Here is a 23,865-nt window from a genome sequence, read left to right as displayed (position 1 = left end):
TATGTTATAAAGTGCCTTTAAAACCAACAGAACAATACCCATCTCACGTGAGTGGTCCGTTTCCAATAAATACTTGTTTAAAAAAAAAAAATTCAGCAGAAGTACTATTATTATCATAAGAATCACACAGGTAGAAGTATTGGAACTTTTGTGGATAAAGCGGGTGGGGTGTGTGAAAAATGGTAGGGAGTTCTGCTGAAACTTTGGAGCTATTCCCATTACAGGCGGATGTCCTCCACTGCAAGCAAACGTTTGAAACGGGGAAATGAATCACAGGCCTCAGGAATGCAAAATATCCAATCTCCGGCTATCTTGAATTGAGTCACTATGGTGGAATAGGTGATTGAAATTTAATGTTTAAAACTTATTGGTTTAATATGAGTCAATGGGGAGGAATTAGCATTACTTTTTAGTCAGTATATGGGAATTTAACACTTAACGTTATGGATCACTCAGGGGATGTAACACACTAAGTGACAAACCAACAGATATTTTTTACTGACACACACCCACATCAACTGACTACACCTACAGCTACTGTCTAGCACCCAAATATAGAGTCCGATAAAACAACCCCATAAATCTACTTGAACTAACAGAACCCTATCCGCCATCGCCATCTCGAATAACCGGACGTACATTGGCGGATAATCGGCTGTTCCGTCAATATTGAAGAAGCAATTAGATGCGACCTCGCTCATTCAGATCATGTCATGTCACTGCAGTGTTTGTTAATTTATCAAATGACTGTCACGTAATGAATATCTCGACATTTCACTATTAATCTGGTTAAAGAAGGAGTCGAATTCCAAAATGGGAGGATTCACTTTACATTGTAAATCAGATTGCTCAGAAAATTAATTCTAAATTGCACAAATCACTTTAACTTTGCATGTCTTTAAAATACAAAACTTAACTTTCAGAGTGTTATCATTACTATTTTATGAAAATGCTCTTTTTATATTTGTTTGAATAATTAACCTTTTGCTTTTTAATTATTCGAGCGATACACATTTCATAAATAAATTTAATGATGTAAACTGGCATTGGTTGGTCATAAAGGATGTGTTTTCTCGATGAATCCCATTTGGTTTGTTTGGCGGGGAAAATCCTAAATCGAAGGAAGAGAGATAGTAAGAGCATGTTTTCCTCTCCGTCACCGTTACTAAAGAGGTGTCGCAATAGAATTTACGTTTGCGTGGATGAGAGAGATGACCAGGTTTGAAATAAATCTCTTATATAGAGTATGCGATCCCCAATGCACCTATCCTGATTGAAAACTAGATACGAGCTGATAGCAAATGGCACAACCTTTGGCAAAGAAATTGAGAGATTGTTAACAAAGATAACATATAGGGCGAAAACTCACATTTATTGATTTCAGAGTTCACTACCTTTTGAATGTTAATACACACTATTGCTTAATTGACTGACGCAAAATTTGGAAGCAATAGACTCGACTGCATATTTGTACAACATAAGAACAAAAAAAGATATGGTATTGAATTAGTAGGTGTATTCTGCTTTATACAAAATTTTAGCAATTTCAGTCGGAACCGTAAGCAGTAAGGCCCAGCTGTGTACTCTCAAAATATAACCACCCAGATCAACCATCATGATTTAGAAAGAATACAGTATAAAAAAGGAATATGTTCTTTACATCTCCATGATATACATACTCCTTGTTTATTACAGTATTTGTCATTAGCGAAATCCAGGGAATCGATTGTCCTTTAGATTTTTAACCGGGAGCAAACGTAAGAAACTGCGGAGAGTAACCTATGGTAGGGAACGATGAACAACATCAGTACAGTAATTGCGGAATGTAAGGTGATGCGAATATGGCTGATGATAATAGTGATGAAGTAGTAATATTATCTGTAGTAGTAGTAGTTGTAATAATAGTAGTAAGAGAAGAAAGGTGTGAAAAGGAGGTGCAGAAGATTATGGAGGATCAAAAGAAACATAAAGATGTATTGCAGTAATATTGGTAGCTGCAGTTTCAGTAAAGGAAGATGAGAAACGTAAATGAGGAATAGAAAGACAAGAACTGAAAAAGAGGAGGAATAAAATGAAGAAAAAGAAGATGAGAAAACATGAGGCTAGAATGAAAAGGAATTTGACGCTGCAGTAACAACAGTTGTGTTAGTGAAGGTTGTGGTGATGGTTAAGATGTTATTTATCATTGATATTGATGATATCAGGACGGGAATCGTAGTACAAGTAGAGGAATTACAGTCAGGCAGCTCCTTTCTCTTTTAGTACAGCATGACAATAGCAGCAACGGTAGAGGTGTGGTAGAAGTGGTGTTGATAGGGGGTTGGTAGTAATAGTAGTAGTATTTGTTGCTGTTTATTGCTGTTTATTTACTAGTGTAGAATTAGTATTTATGTTGTATGTATAAGAACAATATCCCACTAAAATGTAATTTTTTACCTTTGTGACTCAAATTTCTGATACTCGGACAGCATTGTTTTAAAAGCAACAGCAGGTACGAAAAAGTTAAACCCTCTTGACATTAGATAGGTTCACGAATCATGAAGTGTGCATTCAGATATATTGCATGCATTGTGGTTTCTGTATCAACAATGACAACAAGATGTGAACATCCCTTCCTGTCGTGTCTAAGACTATGATCAACCAAGTCCCAAACCCCTAGATGTTGGCTTTAATATTAGACAGCCATTTTCAAATTCTTTATATTTATCATTGAAAAGCAAATTAGAACAAATGTTTGAAACCATATGTTTTCAAAGATCTCTGCAATGCTTATGTCTGGAAGTTTGTATTTAAATATTTAAATATTGATAAATTATATTCAGTAATCATACTTGTCATGTTTTTTTTTAAATTACTGTACACGTGCACGCATTCACACTCACGGTCATAAACTGACACACACAAACTGTATCCCTAATAGTACAATAACTATATAAAAAGGTCTACAAGTAGATAATTGCAATTACTTTGTCTATTTCAAACGGATTATTCATAAGGAAAAAAGAATAATAAAAATGTAAACATCTAAAAAGATGACATCCGAGTGATGCCTACAAAGTCAATGAGAACGCTGCGAAAACTCTAAGCAATACATCTGTATAGAAAAATGTTCAATCAAACAACCGACCACTAGCAATTCCCCATTAAATTCAAACCAATATTTTAAAATATTTTACCAAGTATGAAAATATAACGGAATAACCATGTATGTTCCGATCCATTATTGATTCCGAACAAATGTCTGATCATAATTGTGACAGTATGATAGAAACTTCCAGAGGCGGGTTATCGGTATATCGTGTTAAGGATCACAAAAAGCATAACTTTATCCCCTTTTGATTTTCTTTAGTACCGAATACTACCAGAAGAAACGATGCTTACAGAGCTCTTAGTGTCCTTATCTAATCTATAGATATAGCTTTGACAGTGTGTTAGACACTGGACTCTCAATTTTGACAATGCTTCCGCATTCTTGTCTTATTTATTAATCTTCCGCCGACTCTGGCATCCACTGATCGGGAATGAAATCGTGAAAACTGTCCTTGGACAAATTTTCATTATGTTCCGTGGACTTCAGCATCTTTTCTTCCACACCCACACCCAGTAAAAGCAGACTTTTTCATGGTTCTTTTTTATGTGTTTGAGATTAAGCTGTTATTGGCAAATATCAAACCACTAATTTGTTTTCCAAAATATCATTGATTGTGTGATATTCTGTGATACAGAACTAATCAAAATATTCAATATGGAGTGTAAAAGTGTAGCATAATTTAAATAAATTCGTATTGACCAAGTCAAGTATTAGTAGAAAAGGTAAAGTAATAATTAGTTTTGTGTGTGTGTGTGTGTGATTAGGAGTTTTAAAGTAGCTTTAACAATATTTCAGTCATATCGCTACGATGTCTGCAGTTTGACAGTTTATAGTGATGTCTAGGACTGAGGCATCACGCCGCAGACATGTAGCATGATGTCCCACCCAGTCACATTATCCTGACACCAGGCCGACCAGTCCTAAGCTCTAACCTCCTAATGCTGAGCGCCTAGCGAGGCAGCTATTAGTACCATTTTTTGTAAGTCTTTGGTATGATATGACTCGGCCGGGGTTCGAACCTAAGACTTCCCGCTTCCAAGGCGGACGATCTAACCACTAGGCCACCGGTAATAAGTAGTTAAATTTCTGCAAGAAAAAGTTTTGTAATCACAAGTGCAAACAGAATATTTAAATGAATTATCCGTATAAAATATACATAATAAGGATTATATATATATATATATATATATATATATATATATATATATATATATATATATATATATATATATATATATATATATTCTGAGTAAGTCTGGTTGAGATATTGGAATAAAGATACAGAATCTAATGCTAATTATAACGGTTTCCGTGTTTCAACCTATCAAAGCTGAGTCTAGAATATTAAAGCTACCTTATCTACACACACAGCACACCACAGTACTTCTCGACAGCCGTTCGATTAATAGGACAAATCTTTATATGAAAACTCTGTATGCAAAGTTCGTTGCCATTTAGCACGCTGCAAACTAAATTTCGGGTATAGAAATGCACATACATTATAGTAACTGCATAAGTTTTCACACACACACACAGCTTGTGTGCAATACGATATACTCATTGTGAGTGAATTCGGTAGACGACAGGCTTATATACTTGTAGAGAATTCTCCATAAATTAAAGAAAGTGTATATTTTCACACACACACACACACACACATGAGGCATGTATGTGCATGGGCTTTAGATAGGCAATCCAACATGCTAAAGTGGTCACGTCAGTGTTGCATATCTCGACTTAAAAAGGCCATGTACAAAAAGTCAAATTTTTACATGAGTTAAAGTATAGCTACCGGTATATAAAGATCGCCTGCTAAGTAAGATCAGTGTTTGCTACTGTTATGGGTGACTTGTATAGACAAGTTTAGCTGGATATAGTTTTATCGATTTTCGACAGCTAGATGTGTGGCGAGAACATGTACGTACAAACTCAAATAGATAAGCATATATCACTAATACTTTTAAAAGCAAGTTTTAAGTTAAAATTGTTCACATCCCTAGATTAAAATTTTCTATCAGTTATGCGAAACACAATAATTAAAGAAAGATGAAATGAGCACATGTCGAAAAAATGTTGACCACAAACAGAACTAAAATCAATATAATAACATACATAACACGAGATTAACTTCTAAAGATAAACAATATTACCTACAAAAAAGTTGAGACTGATCATGATAATTACTATTCTTTCCAATTTATCTTCTTATGATGTCTAAATAATTTACATTATACGATCAGAAAGTGGACACATAGAAGAGACAATCATCTGTGTCTTTATTTTGCCCAGTTCCTTAAATTGGAGCTTTCCATTTACGTGGTACGGGTAGCATTTTGGAGCGCATTTTTGACGATTTTAGCGCCACAGATTTGACCTTCACACTGTCTTCTTCTTCTTCAGAGTCTGATGCAGATATTTTCTTTTCATATTCACGAAAACTTTCCATGGACATTAACATTTCTGTCTCATTTATAGAACCAAATGAAAAATACATACTCTTTGAATGTTTCTTCGTGTCTCCCAAAGAATCTGCAACATAAAAACTTTCTACTTCCTTTTTAATAGCATACTCAAGACTCATCTCAAATGCTTGGTCGTAAAGATGTTGTAAATTGGTTAAGTAATTATCAGCTTGCTTAGAAACCTTTGTTAGCGCAATAAACGTCTTTCTCTCGTTCTTCATCTTGCTTGCTTCATCCAGCATGAGATTTGAAACTTCAACCGCGGCAATGGCACTCTTGCATTCTTTCAGTCGTTTTGAGAGCTCAGTGGTCACGTTCTGGTGAACTTCGTCAAGTCTTTCCAAGGCCGATTTTTCCAGTTCCTTGACCTTTCTGACAAGATTCTTTCTCCACGTTTCTATAGATTTCCGAATTTCTTCTTTTTGTTCATCGACAAGTTTTAAATTTTCTTCTCTTTTTCCTTGTATTTGTTGAAAATCTGACAGCAATATCTCTAGCTTTCCCTGTACTTCTTCCTTTAGTCTGTCATCCCCAAGCTCACTCTTTGCTAAATCCACGATGTCATCAAGCTTAGTGCATTTACGATGACCTTCAGGGATACATTGTACACAGCATACTCCCTTATGGTCATAGCAATAGTACGCAAGAGGCTTCTTGTGAAGATTACAAAGATCTAGGTAAACACTATCAGACTCGGGAATCTGATTTTTTTAATGAAATAAATCCTTTTTTATTTCGTAGCATATATTTGCCCTAGTCAATCCTTTGAAACGCAGGATCAATGATTTGTGGAGCCTTTCTGACTAACACTAATTATGTACCAGTAACAATGCTTATTTGCGGTCCATTAGGTTATTGCATAACCAACTAAAATTATCTGCATAAAAACCAGTCGTATACTTTGTTATTTGTTTGTTTATGATTTAGTTACTATTTATAGTGAAAAAGGGTCTGCTTTATTTGTTTGGTAAAATAAAAATCATTTGTATGGTGTAATTTTTTTTAAAATAAATCATTCGTAGTGAATTTCAGGTGTAGCACTTCCCATACAGTGAATGTTGATGTGTATATTTTTACATATACGAAACTATGATTCATTGGTAAACAGATCGTTCTATTCAGGTAGACTGTGATATGCAACGTACTTTTACATTCGGTTTTTCCTTTCAAAAAAACAACACATAAAAGCCTTTTAAAATACCACGAATACCGATGTTCGGCCTAAACGTACACATTTCAAACAGAAAGTAGAACTAATACGTACCATATTTCATTACCTCTCTCGATCGATGGATCGAGAGAGAGAGAGAGAGAGAGAGAGAGAGAGAGAGAGTATTCTGATCCTTAGCTACCTCGCAGTTCAGAAGGACTAGTAATCGTGACTGACAATGTACACAGGGATAAATACGATCCATCACGGAAGATGTTACGGTACAGACTGTCCTCAACTAAGTACCGTTATTCACATTTTGTTATAATAAAGTAACAGTATGGATTATCCATTGTTATATATTCGTAGTTTATTCCTTCCCCTCTGTCAAATAAATGAAGAAACTGATTTTGGGAGTTAAAGCCTTTCGATTCGTTTGCTGAATCATCAACAGTTGTTTATTATTATTATTATTATTATTAATATTATTCACTTTTTGTCAAGCATGTAAAGGTCCTTAAACCGACCGATATACAAAGCACGTGGTAGCACAAGCCAGAGATGTTCATTTGAAAACCCATTATCGACGTTATGCTGCATAATAGAACGACTACACATAAGAGTCCAAAACAATATAAATTATTTTACCTCTTTTTCCGAATTTTTAGATTTCATCTAAGTAAATCGTAGCGTAATTGACTCCAGTTAGAAGATCACTTTTGATTGTTGGAGAGTAGCTCAAAATCAAACTCATGTTCCGTGCAATCCAACGTTATAGATTTGTCTTTCTAGTTTCTGTCTTCTTTCTTTCTTTGTTTCTTTCTTCTGCTCGAAGAGATTGGTCTCTTTCAATTTGACCCTGGAATAATTACGCAGACCTAGAGCAAGTTGTTTAGTCACTGTCTGTGCATTTCTCTGTTATCCGGTGTATGTCATGTCTTTTTTCTTTCTTTTCTTTTCTATCATAAACGTACAACATTTATACCGGACAGTCCATTAGCACAAATTGCACAAGCGATAAATATAACCATTTTTATAATGTAATTTAGAAGTGGAACAATGTATTGGTGCAAAGCGGGTAATACGTGCCACTGTATGTACCCATTCCCTAATAAGAGTAGCCTGGTACCCTGGCCTCCCATAAATGATGATCGTCACAATTTAGTCGAACTGAGAAAAATATATGAAAATTGTGCATTCATATGTTTCGTTTGTAAAAGAGATATTGAAGCAGAATTCCACTATGTTTGCAAGTGTAGAGAATTTGAACTGCTTTGCAAACTTTATTTTACCAGAATGTGTTTTTGTAAACCCTTCAAAAAATACAATTTTATCTGCACTGCAAATCAAAACAAACGTGACTTGAAATCAATATTCCCAATTTTGTACTGTACGCACTTAATCATAGAATGGCAATTCGTGATTCTTGTAATTTCACCAAAAGACGAATAATAACGGCATATCACTTGATTTGTTTATGTACATTTCTGTTATTCTTTTTATTTTCTTCACGCACTTGTTACAATTTATCTGCGATGTAAAGTGGAAATAAAAAATGTATTCTTCGATCTTAAACAGAAAAGATACTCCAAAATTTGTGTAATGTCAGCACTTGTTACTATTTATCTGCGATATAAAGTGAAAATGTAAAATTTATTCTTCGATCTTAAACAGAAAAGAAACTCCAAAATTTGTGTAATGTCAGCTCTGATGAATGATACAGTTAATTAAATTTTATGTATAGCCTTTTGATTTCACTCACGTGTTTGTATTATGCATTTTGGGCAATGGCCTACATTACCTGATAAGACAACTTATCGTTCATCTGATCCTCTGCAGAATTATGGTGGATATTTCCAGTGTCACTATTCACTATTGCAGATATAAATTTCTTCAAACGTTCCGAGAATTTTAATTATGTGCTCTTTCGTCTGCTTGTAATCTGCACATAATATAATTCAGGAGATCCGTGACGGTTTAAACCAATTTCTTCTTCCAAAAGTTTAAAAATTTTTTCCACGTCATTCGATTGCTTTCTGTTGTGATGTACTTTGCCTTCCTCATAGCATCTATTTACTTTATGTTTTTTTTGTCAATGTATCTAACTGCTTTTGTAAAACTTTCTCGAGTCTCCATACAACATTTATCTGAAACGATCTTCAGTGTATTCTAGACCTTGCCGACACGTGTATCGTAAGATAGGCATAGTACGTATTGATGAACACGGCAGTAGTACTTGTCGCGTTTTTTCGTATCAGATATTCCACTGCTGTCTTCTCACCCGCCTTTCGTAGGGATCATTGAGGTCACATGATGGTCTATACTTGCCGTAAAACACTTGTAATATCGAAGACATGTCTCACTAAGATACCTGATACTCTCTGGGAGCTATGCGATCTATAAAATATCATATTCCACTGCTGTCTACTCACCCGCCTTTCGTAGGGATCTTTGGGGTCACATGATGGTCTATACTTGCCGTAAAACACATGTGATATCGAAGACATGTCTCACTAAGATACCTGATACTCTCCGGGAGCTATGCGATCTATAATATATCATATTCCACTGCTGTCTTCTCACCCGCCCTTCATAGGAATCATTGGGGTCACATGATGGTCTATACTTGCCGTAAAACACTTGTGATATCGAAGACATGTTTCACAAAGATACCTGATACTGTCTGGGAGCTAAGCGATCTATCTAGATGAAACGGGTGACAGTAAATGGCATCTAATTCCAATAGAATATCTACATAATTTGGTAACTTTGATACCTAAACTTCTGGTAGTTCGTCACACGTCGTGGAAGATGTGATGGATTGACACACCGGACGTGTAAAATATTCCATTGAACGTCACTTTGCTTCCTACCTCAGTTATGGATGAAGATATATTGCTCGCAAGATATAGTAATGTGTTTAAATGGTGAAAAACTGTGGTGATGTAAAACTGGAGACAGACTGGGCACTGTGTAATTGCCTGGTTTCATAACAACTATTTGGATATCCTGACAAGACTTCATTGTTTGTTTGTTTTTTTGGGGGGTGGGGTGTTTTTTTAAAAAGTAACTAATAGAAAAAGATATATTTTTCATAAATCTGTAGCCGTGACTCAAACAGTTTAAATCCATAGTTCTCTGAAAAGGTGAAAGACCCAACACTTTGATTTGTCTAATATTGTCATTCCTGGGCCGAAATAATTTGTTTATAATACTAATACCATCTTAATAGCTTTATTCACTAAAACAATTTTCAAACACTGGTGGATTTGTAAATAAGTAAATAAGTGAGTTTCAGATCCTTTTGAGTTAATTATTCTGACATTGGTAGGCCTCAGAACGTTACTTATTAAAGTTGCCTGTGATTGGTGGGCCATAAAAATGTAAGGAGAATATAAGATTAAATTGCTACATTGTTCTACACGTACATTCTATACCTCAAACAAAACAGACAATTGATGCGATAATTAAAACTCTTTAAATAGAAATTTAAATAGACTTTATTAGGCAATGGTATTTATAAGAAAGACTGTTTTACTCATAATTTAATATTTCGTGTACCTACACTGTCGTTGTCATGTTATAAAGAGATTTGGCGCATCGTCTTCCAATTGGATTACCTCTTTTCTGCATTATGTAAGTAGTATCTCTCCCATGTGCATAAACAGCTGTAAGTGTGCAATGTCTATTTAGCAGACCGTTATATATATATATATATATATATATATATATATATATATATATATATATATATATATATATATATATATATATCTTTGTTGATTTTCGCGAAATCCTTCACAATGGGTTTCTCCTTTAGAAAAAGATTTAGACACTAATTTGAATACAAATTTATTCAGTTTTGCCTCTAAACCCCTGAGTAAGATCGTGTTGTTCTTCTCGTGTTGTCAAAGTTGTGCCATTACAATAAAACTGTAGATACAATTCTCATCGCAGATAATTTCATGAAATGTAACAAATGTCAGTGGCTCCGGAAACTTGACTACATTTCTCAAGACATTTACTCTAACTATATTACCAGATTTGTTGAGGATATCTGTCTCGAATATCCCCATTGCATCGAGAATTACCTTTACACTAGTTTTCACGGATCTTCTTGTCACATCTGACTGGTGTCTTACTTTTTACATGCTCTCTTCCTCGTGTTTCAAAAGCATACAACACTTGTTTTGTCAATACTTTCAATTTGTGTTCTGCTTAGTAGAATGATTTATCTGAAATTCTTTACAGAAAGATTGTAAGCAGACGAAACATGGACCCACTCCACAGTGTATTTGGAACAACACAAAGATATGTTGGTTTGGTAATAAAACAAAAGCTTTGATTATGTTAAGCACACGAGCATATGATTCTACTCTTTGCATATCGCACCTTGCTCTACTGAAGAATGTTTTCCTCAATATCATGGTCCATGCTAACTTTGATTCGCTTGTGGTACAGGCAACATATTTACAGAAACATTCATAACACGTCCAGCACACGGCATTTGGTTGTTCTTTCGTTCCATCGCGAATGCATTTATGATAATAATTTTCATCTTTTACGCATTAGCTACATACCTGAAGATCTGCGTTATTGGTTGGCAGTATGGCAACCCGTTCTTCTGTTTCTCCACATTCAGATGTAGACGTTAAATAGCGGTTATATGAAGATACGAACAAATCTACTTCAGCTTTGTCTTTTATAAATCTACTTCCTCTTTGTATTTCATCTTTCATCCTTCATTACAAAGACCATAAGCAATATTCAATGAACATATATCTGGAGTCCAGAATCTGTAGCGATATAAACTCTTCGAAGCAAATGAGACATTTGGGATCAATTTTAGATGGATTTTGATTGGTTCAAGTCATAGAAGGATTATATACAAAACCTCATTCTAACTTTGAATTTAATCCTCTCGAGAGCAACTACAGACTTTTTCATTTAAAGTATGCAATGAGAATTTCACATTAATGCATGATTTCATTAACACTGTACGGTCACATCATGACCTGTTGTTTTCAGTGAGGCGGTTGAAATTGCAAACTGATTATCAGAACTGCCTGGGATCTCAAGAAAAGTATTTAAGTATTTACCGTTTACAAAATGAAGACGCTTAAATTATACTGTCAAGAAACCCTCATAAATGTTCACACCGTTAATTACACCCTTAACTTTTGTCAATTCCGTCAATTACACCAATCACAATTGTCAACAGCGTCAATTACATACCTAACGATTGTCAACACGGTCATTTACACCATCACAGTTGTCAACACCGTCAATTACACCCCTCACAGTTGTCAATGAAACCATTTGTACTGTTCAAACTTCCACTATTACCAGGAGAAATAAATGCATGAAACATATAATATACCGGAAGTTATTTCATTTATTGCTGAGTCACGTCCAAATGACATTCTTTTACTGCCTAGAAATTAATTGGAAAAAGAAACGACGGTACTGGTGATATTTTCCATGATATTCATTAAGTTTTGATAAGGTTCGTCCTAGGTCATGTTTAGGTTCTTTTCTTTCCTCAATCATTGTACACACACACACACACACACACACACACACACACACACACACACACAGACTCTTCCATCCACTACCGCCTCCTCCCCATCCCTATGAAAAACCCCTTGCCTCTATGCCGGTTTCGTATTCATATTCCTTGCAATATAACAATAATAATAATAATAATAATAATAATAATAATAATGAGGACTTTGTATAGCACCTAATCTTTAGAAGCTCTAAGCGCTTTACAACATTAGACAACACCTATAAGATAAGAAACATAATAATATTATTACAAAAACAAACAACATGAAATTAGAAAAACATTAAAAAAATATAATAAAAAAAACATGCTGAGAATATTTCAGGTAGGAAACATTATTAGGTCTTTAAGTTTGTTCTTCCTGTCAAAATAAGTGAGTTTTGAGAGCCCTCTTGAATGTGATCACTGTGTCTTTGTGTCTAAGTTCAGTGGGCAATTTATTACACGTTGCTGGGCCCTGGTATGCAAAAGAACGCTGTTCATATGATTTTGTTTTCATAGTGGGAATAATGAGTATCCGATTGTCACAAGAGGAGCATAAGTATCTTGCTGGTGTGTACACATGGGTGAGGTCAGATAGGTATGTTGGACTAGAGTCCGACGGTGAAATGTAGCACAGAGAACAAATTTTGTGTTTGATTCTGGATCGAATTGATAGCCAGTGTAGGGTACAGAGCAGCGGGGAGGCGTGCTCTGATCGTGGTACTCTAAGTATGATCCGAGCAGCTGTGTTTTGAACTTTTTGAAGTTTCTGGAGTAGATATTGAGATGAACCAGACAGAATTGTGTTACAATAGTCCTGTCTTGAAAGTACTAATGAACACACAAGTGTTTTAGTGGCATCAACTGAAAGATATTTGCGAATGGAGCTGATGCGTCTCAGCTCAAGATATGCAGCCTTGCATATTTTCATGACATGTTGGTGCAATGAGAGAGTACTGTCCAGAGTAACACCTAGGTTTCGTACTGATTGTGTGAATTTAATGTTGGCGTTGCTGGTATTTATTGTTTTAGGTAAAAGATGTGAATGAGAAAGTCTTTGTGTTGTGATCAGAATGGCCTCAGTTTTATCATCATTCATCTGCAGCTTGTTACAAGTCATCCATGATTTCACATCAGAAATGCACCTCTCTACACCTTGGATGGTAGCATCAACTTCAGTTGGGTGGCTAGATTTGTATATTTGGGTGTTATTAGCGGACAATTGGTGAGACACTGGATGATGATCTATGACACTTGAGAGCGACTGAGTGTACAGAATGAAGAGAACAGGTCCAAGAACAGACCCATGTGGAACACCACAACATAGATCAACTGGGCTGGAGGGTATTCCATTTGCAGATACAATTTGTGTCCTGTTGATCAAGTAGGACTTGAACCACAGAAAGGCTGTATCATGAATGCCAAATACATGCTGGAGACGGTGAAGTAATATATCATGGTCTATTGTGTCAAATGCTGCAGACAAATCAAGGAGGGTGAGGACTGTAATCTTTCTGCTATCCAATGCAGAGAGAATCTCATTAACTACTTTTAGAAGAGTAGTTTCAGTACTGTGGCAAGGGCGATATGCAGATTGTACATTGCTAAAAAGACTGTTTGAATTTAGATGAGATACAAGCTGGGATAGAACAACCTTTTCTAAGATTTTTTAAATGAATGGGAGATTAGAAACTGGGCGGTAGTTCTTTAAATCGTTATGGTCTAGTGTTGGTTTCTTCAGCAGAGGCTTTACAATGGCAGTTTTGAAAAATGATGGGAATTCCCCAGGTGAGAGAGAGGTATTAATAACATCAGTTAGTGAAGGCAATACTGGATCTAAGCACTCAAGCAGCAGTGATGTTGGAATTCGATCAAGTTCACATGACTTTGGTGCACTCTTCATCACGATTGTACGTACGAAATCCATACAGACAGGTTCAAATGCTGCTAATGGTTGCCGCTCAAATTCTGTATCCCAACTGTATGGTGACGAGAGTCAATTGAAATTGTGGTGTCAAGCTTGTCTCTAATGGTTTGTACTTTGTCACGGAAGAAATTTGCAAACATGTCAGGAAGGTCGACTGGAGAGAAGGTAGTTGGAAGTGGTGTAGATTTGTTCCTTGACATTAGCTTGTTAGTAATCTCGAAGAGCTCTTTGCAGCTGGAACGTTCCATGATCTTAGTAGTGTATTGGGCTGATTTCGCTGCATGGACTATATCTGTGACATTCTTCTTAGCGGCTTCATAGATTTGCTAATGAATAGTGAGTCTGGTGGAAAGCCAAAGCCTCTCAGCTTTACGGCGGTCTCTTTTAGCAGTGCGAATCTGGTCCCTAACACTGCTATACCATGGAGAACAGTTTTGAATTGATACTCTGCACTTGGTAGCTGGGGCATATTTGTCAAGCAATGAACGCAGACAGTTATCGAGTTGTTCTGCGTAGGAGGTAAGCAAGTTGTTAGGTTAGCTTGGATGTCGTGCATTAGTTTGGTTCTATTTATCATACGGAGGTTTATCTTAGTAGCAGATAAAGGTGGAGGGTTAGGGACTGATACGTCAAGATGGCATATAACGCAGAGGTGATCTGATGCAAGGTCATGGGATACCAGGGAGGGCCGTAGAATGTTATCATCAGGTCTCTGAAGAATCCAGTCTAAAATGTGACCATATTTATGGGTTGGTTGGTTAACTGACTGTTTGTGGTTGAAAACATTAATGGAATCTATGAGTTTTGATGTATTTGAGTTTCCGGGACAGTCAAAGTGAAAGTTGAAATCTCCAAGAATAATCAGGTTGCCACCTATCGAATTTCCATAGTCCAGGAGATTCGGAAACTGCACCAAAAAGAGAGAGTCAGCCAGCTTGTTTTTTCTACTAGAAGGAGGGCGGTATAGGCAGAAAAAATGGACTGACCTTTACTCCAGTGTGAGTGTGGTTTGGACTAGTTCAAACGATGTGTGGTCGAAATTGAATGTTGTGGTTAGTTAAGACGTTTTATCATGGAGTTCTTTGTGATGACAGCAATTCCACCTCTGCGAGACTTACGGGGGAACGACTTCATGGAGTAACCAGTGGGTGTTAGATCCGCACACTTGAGCTCATCGCCTGATGTTTTTAGCCATGTTTCTGTCAAGAAATATATGTCAACATTTTCGTGGTTGATAAAATTAACTATTTCTGTGCGCTTTTCCGGTGGTCCTGCTGACTGGGCATTGAATAATGCAATGCGCAGAGGTATTTCTTGGATAGCTGACAAAAAGGTTGACGAATTAATTGGGATTTGAATTAGTTTATCTAAATTAACGGTCGAACTTTATTCAAATGGTTGTGCCGAAATAAGGGAGATAACTGGAATTCTTCTTTCTGTTCTACGCCGGCCAGCTTTGAAACAACGTTTATTTTTTCGCTTCTGTTTACATTTAGGTAATGATGAATGTAGTCTCAGTTCGTTTAGTCTAGAGCACAATGTAGTGTGGAAAGCCAAGGAATGAACATTTAAAGCAGTTAATGAGGGTCCATCGTAGCATAAACGGGTTGACAGGCGAGTATCACGTGATGGCGGTTTGTTCAAAAACAGTGGAGCAAGACAGCTGAGAAAAAGTCTAATTATTCTCGTTTCCAAAACAAGGAGATGAAGAAACGCATACGAATTTAACAGCCAATACATAATGAACACAATAACGAAGATGAAAACAGGCAACAAGCACAAATATCGTAAAAACGGCACTAGAAAACAGAACAGCTGCTTCAAGCCGGTAAAAAAATATAAATAAAAGCACAAAATATACATTGTTGGTATTGTATGGGTAAAATAAATGCATTTAAGTTATTTTACCAATATTAATTCCCATTTTGTGACGCCATTTAGTACGCGTCCTTAAATGATTTCATTTATTTGGTCAGTGATTATGTAATGAAAACGAGTATTTACGATTTCTGCATCCCAACATTGGCCTCAGTCATTGTGTTTTAATCTTTCCCTGTGTATCAGGAGATATTTGAACATAGCAGTTGTGTATGACTTACATATACATTGTGAAAATAACACTTCTTTCTTCAAAGGTTTTGATCCATCTACACGTAGCCAGTTCTTGGTTCGAATGCATTCAAGAGATATTTAGGTCAAGGTAAGTGATATCTTCAATTACAGCGCGTAATAGAAATAGTACAATTTATTATTTTGATAATATTGGTCACTACGTTAAGAAATGATGGAGAAGATTTTGTTTAATTTCAATGGATATTATTGATAAAACAGTTATATAACCATAACGCTTACAACAAACGTATACTGATTGCAAGAGTACAGTGACAAACAGCGAGACAAACAGGCTTCATCACATTGATTTTTGAAGTCACTTCATTTTCAGTTTGCGTCAAAAATATAGTTTAGTCGCAAACAATGTAAGGAACTTTATACACTTCGAATGATGTCCTGTATAACATATATACAGAAGGATAACCTTGCTAATAACGTTCTTTAAAACATGTTGCCAACACTTGCTTATATTGGTATAAGCAAGGCCAGAGATTGGGTGTGTAAATTTATTACTGATAGGTAAAATCAGTGCGACTCGACAACACATTTATTTAGAAGGTACATATAACTAGATAAGTCTAATGTATCTATGAAAGTATGCTGACGTTTCTTTCTTTAGTATGCTGTCGTCTGCGATCACATGCAAAGCTAATGACGTTCTCGGTGCGTTCTTTTTCTACGTCTCAGTTTAATAACATGAATCCTGCTCGTTTTGAAAAGTGTGTATTTTGGGCGGGATGGATAACAGAGATAAAATGTGACACAAAAATACCACAGACGACTCAGTTTTCCTACAAGTTTGGCATGGCTTGCAGAACACAATGTCAATCGATTCTGACCATTGCCCCTTGATTATAGAAAGAAGACTGAAATTTGCCGCTAGACTAGACTCCCAACTCTATTGTGTTCCATCTTTATCCGAGGCAGGGATGGTATAATACTACACCGGATACTGGAAATTGTCCTTACCATTCCAAGATGTTTTCATGTATCATTTGGGTAATAAACATCCTTCAAAAAAGTTATGGAAGTAGTCTAACACCTTTGGGTATTTAAAGCTTCAAGGCACAATGGACTTTTCAACGTCTGAGCAAATGCCTCAGTCATTTGAGACTGTAAATCATCCCCGCCTTCATTATGGTAAACCTATGAAGATCAGATCAAGCATTGATGCCATATTCTTCTGATAATTGCGATCAAAAGTATACTTTAGACCAAAGGCTGGCAAAAATAAATAATGCCAGCATAACAACCTTAGCTTGCCACGACTGCAAGAAAAACTTAATTACCAATTACAACAAGGATAACAGTAAATATTCCTGCCAATATTACTATTACCTACAGCAGTATTGGCAACAAAGTGTATGTAAATATATGTAGTATATGTTACATAAGAATACACGTTATGAGAAGTAGAAGTAAACGTATACACGTTCTGAGAAGGAGGAGAAGTAAACGTATACACGTTATGGGGAGGTGGAGAAGTAAACGTATACACGTTATGGGAAGGAGGAGAAGTAAACGTACACACGTTATGGGAAGGAGGAGAAGTAAACGTATACACGTTATGGGAAGGAGGAGAAGTAAACGTATACACGTTATGGGAAGGAGGAGAAGTAAACGTATACACGTTATGGGAAGGAGGAGAAGTAAACGTATACACGTTATGGGGAGGCGGAGACGTAAACGTATGCACGTTATGGGAAGGAGGAGAAGTAAACGTATACACGTTATGGGAAGGAGGAGAAGTAAACGTATACACGTTATGGGAAGGAGGAGAAGTAAACGTATACACGTTATGGGGAGGCGGAGACGTAAACGTATGCACGTTATGAGGTGAAATAGACGTATACACGTTATGAGAAGTACAAGTAAACGTATACACTTTATGAGGAGAAGTAGAAATAAACGTTTACACGTTATGAGAAGGAGGAGAAGTAAAGGTTTACACGTTATGAGGAGGCGGAGAAGTAAACTTATGCACTTTATGAGGAGAAGTAGAAGTAAACGTTTACAAGTTATGAGAAGGAGGATAAGTAAACGTATACACGTTATGAGTAGGTGAAGAAGTAAATGTATGCACGTTATGAGCAGGCGGAGAAGTAAAGGTATACACGTTATGAGAAGTAACGTCTATACGTTATGAGTAGGATAAGTAAACGTATACACGTTATGAGTAGGTGAAGAAGTAAACGTAAGCACGTTATGAGCAGGCGGAGAAGTAAACGTATACACGTTATGAGTAGGTGAAGGAGTAAACGTAAGCACGTTATGAGCAGGTGGAGAAGTAAAGGTATACACGTTATGAGTAGGTGAAGAAGTAAATGTATGCACGTTATGAGCAGGTGGAGAAGTAAACGTATACACGTTATGAGTAGGTGAAGAAGTAAATGTATGCACGTTATGAGCAGGCGGAGAAGTAAACGTATACACGTTATGAGTAGGTGAAAAAGTAAATGTAAGCACGTTATGAGCAGGTGGAAAAGTAAACGTATACACGTTATGAGTAGGTGAAGAAGTAAATGTATGCACGTTATGAGCAGGTGGAGAAGTAAACGTATACACGTTATGAGTAGGTGAAAAGTAAATGAAAGCACGTTATGAGCAGGTGGAAAAGTAAACGTATACACGTTATGAGTAGGTGAAAAGTAAATGTAAGCACGTTATGAGCAGGTGGAGAAGTAAACGTATACAGGTTATGAGTAGGTGAAGGAGTAAACGTAAGCACGTTATGAGCAGGTGGAGAAGTAAACGTATACACGTTATGAGTAGGTGAAAAGTAAATGTAAGCACGTTATGAGCAGGTGGAGAAGTAAACGTATACAGGTTATGAGTAGGTGAAGGAGTAAACGTAAGCACGTTATGAGCAGGTGGAGAAGTAAACGTATACACGTTATGAGTAGGTGAAAAGTAAATGTAAGCACGTTATGAGCAGGTGGAGAAGTAAACGTATACACGTTATGAGTAGGTGAAAAAGTAAATGTATGCACGTTATGAGCAGGTGGAGAAGTAAACGTATACACGTTATGAGTAGGTGAAAAAGTAAATGTAAGCACGTTATGAGCAGGTGGAGAAGTAAACGTATACAGGTTATCAGAAGTAACGTCTATACGTTATGAGGAGGATAAGTAAATGTATAAACGTTATGAGGAGGATAAGTAAATGTATAAACGTTATGAGGAGGAGGAGGAGGAAAAGAGAAGTGAATGTATGCACGTTATGAGGAAAAACCAGTGCTTTGTGTGTGACTGATTTAATATTTGCTGTCAAAATATCACATGCAAGCAAGGTTTGCATGTAATGAGAATCACGCAGAGATACAAGTTCTCTCGCGCCCGCAAATATACTCGCACAACAAAAACTAAATTAGAAACTATTTTTAAGATAACCTCAATGGAGTGTAAAATTACATCTTATTCAAACACGTGCATTAGGAACGCAAATAACAGCATATATATATATATATATATATATATATATATATATATATATATATATATATATATATATATATATATATATATATAATGCAAGATTTTTAATATAGTGATATTATATATATATATATATATATATATATATATATATATATATATATATATATATATATATATAGAGAGAGAGAGAGAGAGAGAGAGAGAGAGAGAGAGAGAGAGAGAGAGAGACAGACAGAGAGAGAGAGAGAGACAGAGAGAGAGACACAGAGAGAGATGTTATACGTAGATCGAATACAGCAGAATAAAAAACGGAACAAAGAAATACAATTTAAAGTCAATTAAAGTGGCCTCTATGTGATATGTTAGAAATCTTCATAATTTATAGCAGCGACATATTTACGCACATACACATACACAGAAAGACGTGTCGTGAGTCTCGTCTCCCTTCAAAATTTTGACAGACGCAAGCACACATAAAAACATACAAGTATATGCATCCAATTTACCACTAATAATTTTAAAAAGAAATTTCAGAACTTTTAATGTTCTATATCCCTAAATTGCTTTATTGCCAGTTATATGAAACACAATATGTAATAAGTATACATTTCAAAAGGGTTGACCACTCATAGGACTCAAAAAAATATAATAACACGAAGAACCTCAACTAACTTCTGAAGGCAAGGTGGAAGTAAGTCTTATGTTCAGAGTTCCTATAACAGTGCCTAAATATTAAATATTCCCAAACCAGAAAACGGAAAAGTTGCAAAGTCCGTTCTTTGAACTTCTACTTATCTTCCAGTTCCCTAACTTGGAATTTTCCATAACGTGGTACAGATAGCGATTTCGAACGCATTTTTGACGGTTTTAGTTCCGTAAATTTTCTCGTCACGTTTTCTTCTTCTGAATCTGACGCGGATAGTTTATTTTCATATTCACGAAAACTCTCCATGGACTTCAACATCTCATTTTCATTTATCGAACCAAATGATAAATACATGCTCCTTGACTCTTTCTTTGTGTCTCCCAAAGAATCTGCAACATAAAAACTTTCTGCTTCTTTTTTGGTAGCGTAACCAAGACTCAGTTCAAATGCTCTGTCGTAAAGGGATTGTAAGGTGGCTGAATAATTGTCAGCTTGCTTAGAAACCTTTGCAAGCCCAATAAACAGTTGCCTTTCGTTCTTCATCTTGTTTGCCTCATCCAGCATGAAATTGGAAACCTCAACTGCGGCTATGACACTTTTACATTCTTTCAGTCTATTTGCTAGCTCGGTGGTCACGTCCTGATGTACTTCATCAAGTCTTTCCAAAGCCGATTTTTCCAGTTCCTTTACCTTTTTGACTAAGTTCTTCCTCCATATTTCTATAGATTTCCGAATTTCTTTCTTTTGTTCATCAACAATCTTTAAATTTTCCTCTCTTTTTCCCTGTATCTTTTGAAAATCTGCCTTCAATATCTCCAACCTTTCCTGTACTTCTTTAAGCCGGTCATTCTCAGACACACTCTTTGCTAAATCCTCGATGTCATCAAGCTTAGTGCATTTACGATGACCTTCGGGGATACACTGTACACAGCATACTATCTTATGGTCATTGCAATAGTAGACAAGAGGCTTCTTGTGAATATGGCAGACAGCGGGATATTCACTGTCCGGCTCGTGATTATGACTTTCTGTCACTGACTCGTCAGTTATGACGTGTTCCTTGCTTATTTTGAAAAGTTTATGGTTTTGTCGGCAGCTACGGCAAAGATATTCCGAACAATCGACACAAAATGCAACAGACGTCTGCGTTTTCCCGCCAGCCTGACATGGTTGACAGAGTACGGTGTCCACAGATTCAGACCCTTTTTCATTCATGAATGAGAGAACACGGTAATTAGTCGGCAGATTGGACGCCCATCTCTCCTGTGTTTCATCTGCAGTCGGTGCAAGTATGGGAGTCCCACAAACAGGGCACTCAAATATGTCCTTACCTTTCAAAGGCTTTTTGACGAACGGTGATGTTGACAAACATCCTTCACAGAATGTATGAAAGCAGTCTAACACCTTTGGTAATCTGAAACTTTCGAGACACAATGGGCACTTCATACTTTGAGTCAATGCCTCCGCCATTTTGAACGGTCTTCTGTACGCCTTCCAGTATGAACCGGTTATGTATTTATCAGCGTTGCCTGTAACGTCACTTTATGTATTTCCATATACATGAGCTACTTTCACATTCACAGTTAATTGACGATTTACTAGGTGATTATGCCGTTCCAGTCAGAGCGACTGAAGCAAACAAGGTATTTTACTTTCAGATTTTCTTCCAAGAAATGAAAAACAGTTATGTTCTTCTGCTTAGTCACACACTTATAAATAGAATATACAATACATGCAACCCTACATCTATTTTAGAACGCCATCTCTCTCTCTCTCTCTCTCTCTCTCTCTCTCTCTCACACACACACACACACACACACACACTCGATTACGCATCATCATCATCATCATGATGACACGTACACTACAGACATGCTAAATGAACTTCTTCACCTCGTCAAGAGGCCCTAGTTTCAGTTTCGTCTTATTTCAACAATCAGCCAGCCTGGATATTAAGAGTACTCAGCGACGACGGTGTAGACGTGTTCGGGGCGGATCAGGTCAAGTGTTGGAGGGTGGGGGTAAGGGTTCCAAAATTTCAAAAGGCACCCGTTATTCCTCGAAAGGGCACCAAAGCAAAAGTCTTTGTCTCATTACTCAAATTGTGCATAATACCCAATAAACGTGCGCAAGAATAAAACGATGGTGAAATTTCAAGTGAGGAGTGACTACGTTTGTGTGTGTAAGTTTTTATAGTATTTGCTGTTTTAGCGTGGGGGGGGGGGAGGAGGGGCGGAAAAGTGCCGAACACCCCCAGCCCCCGATCTGGTCCTGCAGTGTGAACTAGGCCGATTATTATCCAAGTCTGAATCAGACACAAAATGACGGAGAGCACTTGTATGGTATTATTATCATTAGGACTCGAAAAATAATGCAATGATAAAGTGACAAATTTACCACAGAGAAGACTGCAGGAATCCTGATGAACATCAAAAGAGAAAATATAGGACCTGGCTGCCAATTTTTATCTTCCAATCTTTTCACAAAGGACCCCTTACCTATTCCGATAGACCTCCCACCTAAATGATGATGATGATGATTATAAAGTACACTAATCTACCTGGAGAAAGTGCAAAAACTACTCGGACCTAACGATTCAACTGATACTAAAAGAAAAAATAATAAACACAGTAACATATATGTACCGTCACTCAGTAACTGATACCTCCTTTTACTAGTAGCTAGGGAAGCCCCGCCCGAGTGTATGCATTTTTTGAACTTCAGTAGATGATTTTTTCAGTGAATTCCGTTTAAACGATTGGATCTTTCTCTTTGATTCTGTACATGCATGTAACCTTAGCTAGGAACTTGGGGGGGGGGGTTTACTTCTAAGATTGTATTTGTCTACAATCAAACAGTGGCAAACACCATTAGAGACATTTCATATTTGCATAACGATTAACAGTATACGGTCATATATGAAATAGGGTGAGACAGGTCTATAATAGTAGTACGTGATTGGGTATTTTAATTTAAAATTGCTGCAGTGTATGATTGGGTCCCTTTTAGGGTCCATGGGCTGCAGATCCTAATCTCCAATCTCTACAGTTGAATTAAAAACTTCAATATGTCAATTAGAGAGTTCTATAGATTAATTAGCGACTCTCTGATTTAATTTTAGCAAACAATTAATAATTATTGATGTCCATAACTGAATTGCAGCCCACTCTAATTTTATTGGAGGCATCAAAAAATGAATAGGAGAGATCATTAATTTAATTGTAGTGCTCGTTAATAGAATTAGAGACATCTCTAATTCGGCATTGGCTCAGCAAATCTTTAAAGTAATTAAAGAAGTCAGTACATGAATTAAAGACCTTTTAAATTTAATTACAGGACATTCTTGCTGATTTGAAAGACACAAAATAGTGTTCTCAGGTATCAACGGCGAACTTTCTTAAAAATAAACTGCTGTCTAAATTATTATTTGCCGCGCTTGAGTATACACGCATGCGTAATAGGTTTACGCTTTCACTATAAACGAAGATT

General features: G+C 36.5%; 1 protein-coding gene across 1 annotated transcript; it reads right to left on the bottom strand.

Annotated features, from left to right (window-relative positions):
* Positions 1-1,351: 1,351 nt before the first annotated feature.
* LOC149788991 (uncharacterized) lies at positions 1,352-22,146 on the bottom strand. The gene is made up of 3 exons (XM_089973574.1): positions 20,522-22,146; positions 11,284-11,443; positions 1,352-6,254 (listed from the first exon to the last, which is right to left on the bottom strand). The coding sequence occupies exons 1-3, from the start codon at positions 21,844-21,846 to the stop codon at positions 5,385-5,387; spliced, it is 2,355 nt and encodes a 784-aa protein (XP_089829700.1). The 5' UTR covers positions 21,847-22,146; the 3' UTR covers positions 1,352-5,384.
* Positions 22,147-23,865: the final 1,719 nt, after the last annotated feature.

This window comes from Sinohyriopsis cumingii, chromosome 11 (assembly GCF_028554795.1).
Source record: "Sinohyriopsis cumingii isolate HCF-2022 chromosome 11, ASM2855479v2, whole genome shotgun sequence".
Taxonomy (NCBI): Eukaryota; Metazoa; Mollusca; class Bivalvia; order Unionida; family Unionidae; genus Sinohyriopsis; species Sinohyriopsis cumingii.
This window is presented reverse-complemented; position numbering and strand designations above follow the sequence as displayed.

Excerpts from the sequence above, each read along its gene's own strand:
- LOC149788991 (XM_089973574.1), bottom strand. The coding sequence starts at position 21,846 with ATGGCGGAGGCATTGACTCAAAGTATGAAGTGCCCATTGTGTCTCGAA. Across the intron at positions 11,444-20,521 it reads GTTAGGGAACTGGAAGATAA|GATGAAAGATGAAATACAAA; the intron begins GTAGAAGTTCAA and ends TTTGTAATGAAG. Across the intron at positions 6,255-11,283 it reads CCAATAACGCAGATCTTCAG|ATTCCCGAGTCTGATAGTGT; the intron begins GTATGTAGCTAA and ends TAAAAAAATCAG.